We start from the raw sequence: 9,287 nt of genomic DNA on the forward strand, positions 1-9,287 counted from the left end.
TCTTTGAAGCGGTCCGACCAGTGAAAGCTTACTAGACAGTCGTCTGATCAGGTTAGTGGCAGTGGGTCATCTAGTTTAAGCATACTATTAGAAAAGATGTGATCGAAGACGTAGCCTGCCTGATGAGTGGGTTTAAACACATAGAGGGCAAGGTCTAAGACTGATAATGTGTGTAGGAGGAATTTAGCCTCCGATTTCACTGGCTCTTCCAGATGGAGATTAAAATCTCCTAATACTAGAAAGTGGGAATATTTGAGGGACCAGGAAAATAGATTGTCATTTAATGATTTCAAAAAGGAACTGGGTGAGCCGGTAGGATGACATATCAAAACTCGGGCCACTGACAGTTGGGGTGATAGAGAGCAGCAGAATTCCAAATACTCATCTCCAAGTTCCCATGGTTAATTTGAACACATTTAAACTTAGCTTTATAAATAATGGCCACCACTACACCTCTGCCTTTCGGTCTATCTTTCCTAGGATTTTGTAGCCTGTGGGATAGCACTGGCTATTTTGGGGTTGAAGGAGTCAGTGAGCAATGTTTCTGTTAAAGAAAGTAAATCTAGTTTACTATCTTCCTGCAATTCGAAAACCTGCATACCATGCTTATGTAGCGAGCAGATATTCAGCAAAGCCGCCGGGGAACTTTCCGGCTTTGGAGATGGCGTTTTGATTGCTGATGTAATGTTTTTTCTCACCTGGAGGCAGTGTAGTCCAGTTATATTGTGGACTTCGAAGTACATCCTTCCCCCCGCTGGCAGGAAATATACGGGGACAATTAGACTCTGGAGAAAGATTACGTAGGGTGGTATCTGCTATATACCAAATTATCTTTGTTAGTTAACTGCAAACCGGCAGCATGGTGGCGCTGGCCACTTCTGGGATGCTGACGGGCTTGCCCTTGGCGCGCCTTTGGCGCACCAGCAGCATGCCCACTGCACACGTCCGTGCAGCGCCTCTCTTTATAGGCATATGGCCTGATGTTCGTAAAAAACTGGAGCGTGCGCTACGTTCAAGATGGCACCTCCAAATGTCCCTGACAGGAAGAAATGGCTCAGGAGTTAGCCCGAGAGTGCCCAATGTGAATAGCTGCTCCTTCCACCCTCCAGCCCTTCAAATTGAAATTCAAGGCAAATGATTAAGTCGCAAAATTCATCAAAAAATAATGGTGATTCAAGTTAAAAGCCCCCCAACAATTTAGCTGCCAATGGGGCTTGGAGGGGGGCGGCCATCAGGCAGGGAGGCTTGCACCTCCTGGGTTTTTGGTCTGCTTGATGCAGCCCGAGGGCAATGGTCTCTTTTTAGGCTGGCAGGTGGGGGGTTATTTAACCAGCAATTTTGTAAGCCGTGTCACCATTTTTGGTAAGGTGACATAGCAGACGGTGGGGCTAGAGGGAGCAGGGTTTAGGAAAATTCCCTCCCTCCCATCCTGTGGAAGAGGGGGTTTTTGTTTAGTTTGAGTTAATTTACAGGTTATTTGTTGATAGCAGGTGCACTGGGGAAGGCAATGTATTGGGTTGCTGCTTGAATCGGGTGCAGGGCATCCTAGTTTTTTACATGTTTACAGTTTACTTTATGGTTGGGAACAAGTTACTCTTGGAGCAGGCAATAAGGTTAAGATAGGAGATACTTGGTTACATAGACCTTTAGAGAAGTAGAAAAGAGGTTACAAGGTTAAACTTCAACAGTTAAGGACAGAGTTGGTGTTTTTAAATAGTTGCAAAGAAAGGAGAATGCTGGAGAAACCTTAGGAGTGGGGAGGAGGATATGTAGGTGAATCAATGTATAGCGAGGTGTAGTTTTGCAAGGCAAAGGCCAAGGGTACTGTTTTTGTGAGGTGCACCTGTCTTCAACAAAGTTGCCTTTTTCACACATTTAGAGAGTCTTGGTGGTCTGTGCTGCTCCTTTGCGGCCCAATGTTAAAACAAACAATTATAACACAATGATAAAATGTCATCAGTACAAAGAGAAACCTTTTGGCGTTCGCATGTATACAACAGATGATGTTTTGTATCCATATGAGGTAAGTAGGGACTTACACATTCATACAACAGGTGATTTGTTTATGAGTTAAGTAACATGACAGACAGTCACACAACATATGATGATTAGTATATAGTGAGGTAAGTAAGGTAACAAACATTCAAACAAGGGGTGATTTGTTATTCATATGAGGTAAGTAAGGTAGCAAACATTTACACAAGGGGTGACTTATTTATATGAGGTAAGTAAGGTAGCACACACACTCATACAAAGGGTGATGTTTTGTATTTATGTAAGATGTGTAGAGTAGCACACATTCACACCACAAGTGATATTTTGTATCTTTGCAAGATAAGTAAAGTAACACACATTCATATGACTGGTAAAGTTTTATATTTATATGAGGCAAGTAAGGAAGCACACATCCATACAATGACTGATGTCTATTTATGTGAAATATGTAAGTAAGCACACATTCATACGACAGGTGATGTTTTGTATCTATATGAGGTAAGGAAGGAAGCACACATTTATACAAGGGCTAGTGTTTAGTATTTAAGTGAGATATGTAAGTTAGCACACATTCATACAACAGGTGGGGGTTTATTTATGGGCCCTTGCGTCACTTTTTCGCCGCCGTTGAGTCACTTTTTGTGATGTACCAAGGGTGTAAAAATGCGTCATGTTGCGCCATATTTACATAGTGACGCATCTAGGTAGATGCTCCACTTTGTAAACCCCTGTGCCACATTATGCCTGCACCAGGTATTATGTATGCAATAATCTATGAGATTTCACTGCGTCACTTCTAGGATGCAAATGCGTCAATATCTTGCGCCTGCCTCATGGCAGGCGTAAAACTGACACAGGCACATTTAACATGGGACTTACCCATGTGTAAATGACCCATTGCTGGAGTTGCGTCACTTTTGTGACACACTCCAGCAATGCGTCATTTTTGCGCCTACAGATACGTCAGAAATGCTGAAGAATCTGTAACTCCTTGTGACATGATGCGTCATACTGTAAATGTGGCAATGAAAAGTGACGCATCCCTGTTTTCTCACAGCGATGCGTCACTTTTCATAAATGAGGGCCGTGATGTTTTGTATCTATTTGAGATAAGAAAGGAAGCACACAATCATACAGCGTCTGATATTTTGTATCCATGAGGTAAGAAAGGAAGTACGCATTCATACAACTGGTGACGTATGGTATTTATATGAGGTAAGGAAGGAAGCATGCATTCATACAATGGGTGACGTTTTGTATCTATTTGTGGTAAGGAAGCATGCACTCATACAACATGTGATACTTTGTATCTATGTGAGATAAGTAAGGAAGCACGCATTCATACAACGGGTGATGTTTTTTATATATTTGAGGTAAGTAAGGAAGCACGCATTCATACAAAGGCTGGTGTTTTGTATTTATGTGAGATACGTAAGGAAGCACACGTTTATACAATGGGTGATGTTTTGTATTTACATGAGGTAAGTAAGGAAGCACTCATTCATACAAAGGCTGGAGTTTTGTATTTATGTGAGATACGTAAGGAAGCACACGTTCATACAACGGGTGATGTTTTGTATTTATGTGAGGTAAGGAAGGAAGCACACATTTATACAAAGGCTGGTGTTTTGTATTTAGGTGAGGTAAGGAAGGAAACATACATTCATACAATGGCTGGTGTTTTGTATTTATGTGAGATGCATAAGGAAGCACACATTTATACAATGGGAGATGTGTTGTATGTATGTGAGGTAAGGAAGGAAGCACACGTTCATACAATGGCTGGTGTTTTGTATTTATGTGAGATACGTAAGGAAGCACACGTTCATACAACGGGTGTCGTTTTGTATCTATTTGTGGTAAGTAAGGAAGCATGCATTCATGCAACGGGTAAGGTTTTGTATCTATTTAAGGTAAGTAAGGAAGCATGCATTCATACAAAGGGTGAGGTTTTGTATCTATTTGAGGTAAGTGAGGAAGCACACTGTCATACAACGGGTGATGTTTTGTATCCATGTGAGGTAAGGAAGGAAGCACGGGTTCATACAAGGGGTGCTGTTTTGAATCTATTTGAGGTAAGTAAGGAAGCACACGTTCATACAATGGGTGATGTTTTGTATACATGTGAGGTAAGGAAGGAAGCACACGTTCACACAACGGGTGCTGTTTTGTATCTATTTGAGGTAAGTAAGGAAGCACACATTCATACAAGGGGTGCTGTTTTGTATCTATGTGAGGTAAGTAAGGAAGCACACGTTCATACAACGGTGTTGTTTTGTATCCATGTGAGGTAAGGAAGGAAGCACAACTTCATACAACGGGTGCTGTTTTGTATCTATATGGGGTAAGGACAGCAGCATACATTCATACAACGGGTGAAGTTTTGTCTCTATTTGAGGTAAGTAAGGAAGCACGCATTCATCCAATTGGTGTTCTGACTCTCTATGAGAAAACACAGGATCCTTTTATCAGTGCCATCTGTTTCTAGAAGGAAGCCATCGGCGAATGTGGTTAGAAGCTCATGGCTACCATCCTTCAGACATAACCTTGACAAATTAATGAGTGCATTAGCATAACGATTGCACAGCAGGGGGCTGTGCATTAGGGCCCCATGGGTGCCTTTCAGGTCCACAGATATTTGATTCTACAATGTATAAATGTTTTATTCTTTGAAGCTTTGAATAACCCATTACAAATGGCAAATGCAATATTTTGTGACAAAACCTTGCAAACCATAATATTTTTAAATAGCAAATGACCTTGCTTAAATCTCTAAAGGAACACCAGCGTGCTCCCATGCACTTGAGTAATGGTACGTTCTCACATGCTGACTGAAACTAATTATCGACTGTCCTGAACTGTTCCACTGAGAATTCCAATTTGCGCAGTGCCACGCGCGCTTCCATATGTGCTCGAATCACTCACAAGGCGTTAGCCAGGACTGGCTGCGAACAGGTGCTCTGCCAAGACTAAACAACGAGGGGGGGAGTAAACAGGCTCCTCGTTTAGGCTAAAAATGTCATTTTAACGCCATGCACTTGTGCAAGTATGGCAGTATAGCTGCGGGCTACACATGGCACACTAACAGAGGGACAAAAGCTGCAGTGGAGGCCACACACATACACTACGAGTTACTTTAATATACTGAGGCCTACGTGGGTGGGCTAGTTCACAAACAAGCTGAGCGGGACACTGCGGACACATTGTTCTGTAACACAGAGACAGATGGACACATCCTTTCTACCTATGTTACATATGACTACATTTCATTGCCGTTCAATTGTAAAAATATGTTCAAGGAAGCCAGGAAAACACCAGCTAGACCCTCCCCTCCTTTCCCAGGGCTGTGGGAAGCACAGGCATGGCTTGGCGTTGCTGCGCGTACACAGGTGCTGAAGCGTCACCCACTGCAGTGCCTCTCTGATGGTATTCACAACCAGTCCCAAGGAATCCCCTAGCATCTGAATGCTGTCACAGCATGCTGTGCAGCCCCAGCACTTCTGGTTCCACACACAGGGGAGGGGCTATTGACTACTCACCATATCCACGAATGCCTCCTGAAGGGGTAATTATTCAGGGGCATCATTTTTGACAGTGCTCGCAGCATCAGCGCAGTCTCTTCACTTGCTCACATGGTAGCATCCTCCGGGACGGTCACATATGAATCTCGTAAAAGGCCGCAAGGGCACCTAAAAGGCTGGGTTATTGCCCGAAGTAGCGCCTTCCACAAACATAGCGCCCAGGGCGTAATCCAAGAACTGTGAGGGGAGGTTTCAAGCATATGTCCACCCATGAGTGCCTGAAACTGTAAACCACAACAAAGCTGGCCAATATACCAAAGCCCGGTCTGGATCCGACACCCCAGGCGAAGGCAGAAGTTGGCTCGACGTACACCCCCCAGTTTGTCTTTACTTAAAATTAAAGCACCTTTACACGCAGCGTTTTGTTCCGTGGGACCAGGCTAGCCAATCCGAGTTTTTTGCCACCCGTGCTAGAGACGCGTTTTTAGGAAACTGTGCACCTTCATGCTGCTGGTCCTTGCACCACAGCAGTGAAGGCAGGCTCCCGTTCCTCTTTCGGAGGCTCATATTACTCATCTGTTGACAGCCGGGCGTAAATCCGTGCGCGAGAAGCGAGCTCCTGTCCAGCCGCAGGTTCAATGGAAGCCAGTTCCATTCTGGCGATGAAACCCGTCATCACTCGAAATGTCCCCACGGTGGATGGCGTGGGGAGGCAGGAACGCCCGGGTGGAGCACATCTGAGCTTGTGTCATATGAGAAGTCCCCGCTGTCAAACAACCCCATAGTAAGGCGACCTTTCGATAGCATCACTCCTCGATTGATTTGCAGTGCTGCAAGAGATGCGCTGAATTTTTGGAGCAACGTGTGTCAGAGGCACGATAGACGCGAAAGAATGCATGAAATAAAAGCAAAACCCAGGCAAAAAGCACATATTCCAGGAAAATGCTGCGTCCTGCTGCTGCGACGCGCCTTTCCTTGCCTGCAAGGTTCATTGATAGCTGTCAGCGCCGGGCTGGTGGATCAGGCGGACAGTGACGCGAAGGCGTGCCCACCTCAGGCAGCCCCCCGCCCCTCCTGCGCGGGGGTGTGGGCACGGCCCTCTGCGTCCCCGGTGCGTCCTGCGCCCGCCTCGGCTGTCCCCGGGCCGGGGCGCGGGCAGCCTGGGTGGCGCTGAACTCTGCGCTCTGCAGCAGGCTCGGCTGCAGCCTGCAGTGACGGAGGGCTGCCTGACAGGGATGTGCGAGCGTCACGGGGCCCCTCTAGGTGGGCTCCCCCTGCGCCAAGCACGCCGCCCTCAACTCCAGCCAGGGGACCACGGCTTGGATAACACGGAAACAAACCTGCCACAGCGAATCTTCCTCTCGGAATCCGCGAAGTGCAGTCAGGGGGAAATCACGGGGAGGGGCGGGGCAGCACGAGGAGCATACACAAATAATAAACAAGGCAACAGAGAGATAGTGGATCCCACCCACCTTTCTGGGTCACCTTTTTCTGAATAAAACTGCACGCGTCACACAATCGTCTATCAAAGATTAGTCGTAATGAAAATAATTCCCCATTGCATTCTGTCACTTTGAGTTAGACGTAAAATGCTTCAGCCTGGAAAGGAGCTGCACTTTCAACTGCCTTCGTAGATGCCATAAACGTGGATGTTTGAGCAGGGAGTGTCGAGAGACAGCCGAGCAGTTCAGAAGTGCGCGCGTGCCACGGTGCGTTTTCGACTCCTCACTGGATTCTTGCACAACACCCTGAATAAGCCCCTGCACCGCTGTTGACATTTTGGATGGAAAACGTCATAGGCACTATTTGAGCCGCTGAGGACACTGGCACTGAAGGGCATGTGTTTGAACCCCGGAGAGAAGCAGGTGGTGTCTGCCCGTGCTCTGATGCATAATGTGTGCGGTGCCTGTTGCCAACGCTGGTTAGAAGAGACCCCAGACCTTGCACAATGTCCACCTGTGCCAGTAAAAGGCCTTTTGAACTGTAAATAACTGAATGAATGGATGAATGAATACATGATTGGGTTATTTCTTAGTGCTTCGGTTGCTCACGGGTATACGGTGCTAGAAATGAGAGCCAGTGACTAGCAAAATAAGTGAGATTTAAGTGTCTTCCGAAAAGTACATAAATTGTAGATTTAACGGAAAGTTTAAGGTATCTTAGCCCAAAGCGGAGCGGCCTAGAGAAGAGAAAGATCCACTCGCGGCTCTGGCCTCATTGGATTAGGGAACAGTGGTAATCAATAAGGGGGCCTCAACGCATAAGGAAGGAGCATAGAGAAGGGTAGCGGACCAGTCTACAACAAGGCACTTAAATCTCAGTCAAATGCATGGCCTTAAAGAGAATCCAGTAGGAGTCAATGGAGACCGAGATGCGCACTGGAGAAATAGTTGCATTTCCGAAGATTAAAAATTATTAAAAGTGCAGACGCACCTCAACACACAGGCTACAATGGCAGTGGTGCCTGTTTGTGGTGAGAGGTCTCTGAGGGTGGCATAATACATGCTGCAGCCCTCCGAGGCCTTTCTCTGACTATCATGCCATTGGTACCATAGGTACTCCCTACAAGGGACTTGGAGGCAGGCCAGAGTTGTGCCAAGTGTGGAAAAAATGGCTCAGGTTTGTGAAAGAACACAGGCCCTGGGAACTTGATTGGCAGGGACCCGGGGCACACTCAGTCAGATTGCATCAGGTAGTTGGCAAAAAGTTAGGGGGCAACCACGTAGAAAGGGCACTTTCCCACACATGGTTATTCATTACCCAGGGACCATGGTTTACCAGATAGTCATTACCTGCCATTAGTTCCATTTTAGCCATAACAAATAACATTCTAAACATGATTCATTTTAAAACTGTGCTTGTCCTTGCTATTTAAATTTGGTTGTGAGCCTTTCTCAAACTTCTCATCAAAAGATAAAGGAGCAAATGCATTGGATAACTAAGTTTCAGGTGTGCTGTTACATCACATAAAGTAGTTTCAGTTTGCAACCAGTATTTTTCCTACCTTTTTGGACCCAAAGTATATGCGAATTCCAAAACTAAATGAGTCAAAATTAATATTCATGAGGTAAGTTGCAACTAGCGATTCGATTGGACACAATCACAGGGATAATGGTCTGCAAGGATCAGCAGACCACCATGTCTCTGATAGATTTTTAAATGAAGATTATTATTATTAATGTTATTTTTTAAATCGGCCGATTTTCCTTAGAGTAAACAGGGCTGAACTCATATCAATTGGGCTTTTGAAAGGGACACTCCCAATATGCCCATCTAAGTACTGAATTGATATGGAATCCAAGCCCATTTTAGAAGTTGTTAAAATATTACTGATTGCTAAAAGGGATTTAGTAAATAGCAAAAAAAAACATTTTGGCGGGCGTACACTGCTATTTGGACTCTTTGCAATCATAAAAACATTTATATAACTTTCTTCATATCTGCACAATATCAGAAGTTTGGTGAAGCTGAAGAACCAAAACTACAATTGTTACTTTTTACCAGGATCTTGGCTTCCCCACTACATTTTCTAGAGTGAACCAAAAGACTGGGTTCAGTCTTCAAAGACATAAATGTGTTGGGTTCCAATCCAGTTTTATTATCACACACTTCTACAAACTCTAAGCCAAATTCTAAATGTGTCCAATCTTGTAAAGATAACCAAAGACAGAAAAAAATGCTAAGATTACACAACTTAGTCCCATTCAGAGACCAGGATTCAAAACCATTCCCCCTGGTTCCACAGCTTCCAAAATTCCATCTAGATTACTG

At 45.0% G+C, this 9,287-nt stretch overlaps 1 protein-coding gene across 1 annotated transcript in view; it reads right to left on the bottom strand.

Annotated features, from left to right (window-relative positions):
* PDE4D (phosphodiesterase 4D) overlaps positions 1 to 6,846 on the bottom strand; it is a 1,494,598-nt gene extending 1,487,752 nt beyond the window's left edge. The window contains exon 1 of the mRNA XM_078675125.1: positions 5,535 to 6,846. Within this exon, the coding sequence (XP_078531251.1) occupies positions 5,535 to 5,602 (68 nt within the window). The 5' untranslated portion in view covers positions 5,603 to 6,846. The remainder of the gene's footprint in view (positions 1 to 5,534) is intronic.
* Positions 6,847 to 9,287: the final 2,441 nt, after the last annotated feature.

The sequence above is a fragment of the Lissotriton helveticus genome, chromosome 2_1 (assembly GCF_964261635.1).
Source record: "Lissotriton helveticus chromosome 2_1, aLisHel1.1, whole genome shotgun sequence".
Taxonomy (NCBI): domain Eukaryota; kingdom Metazoa; phylum Chordata; class Amphibia; order Caudata; family Salamandridae; genus Lissotriton; species Lissotriton helveticus.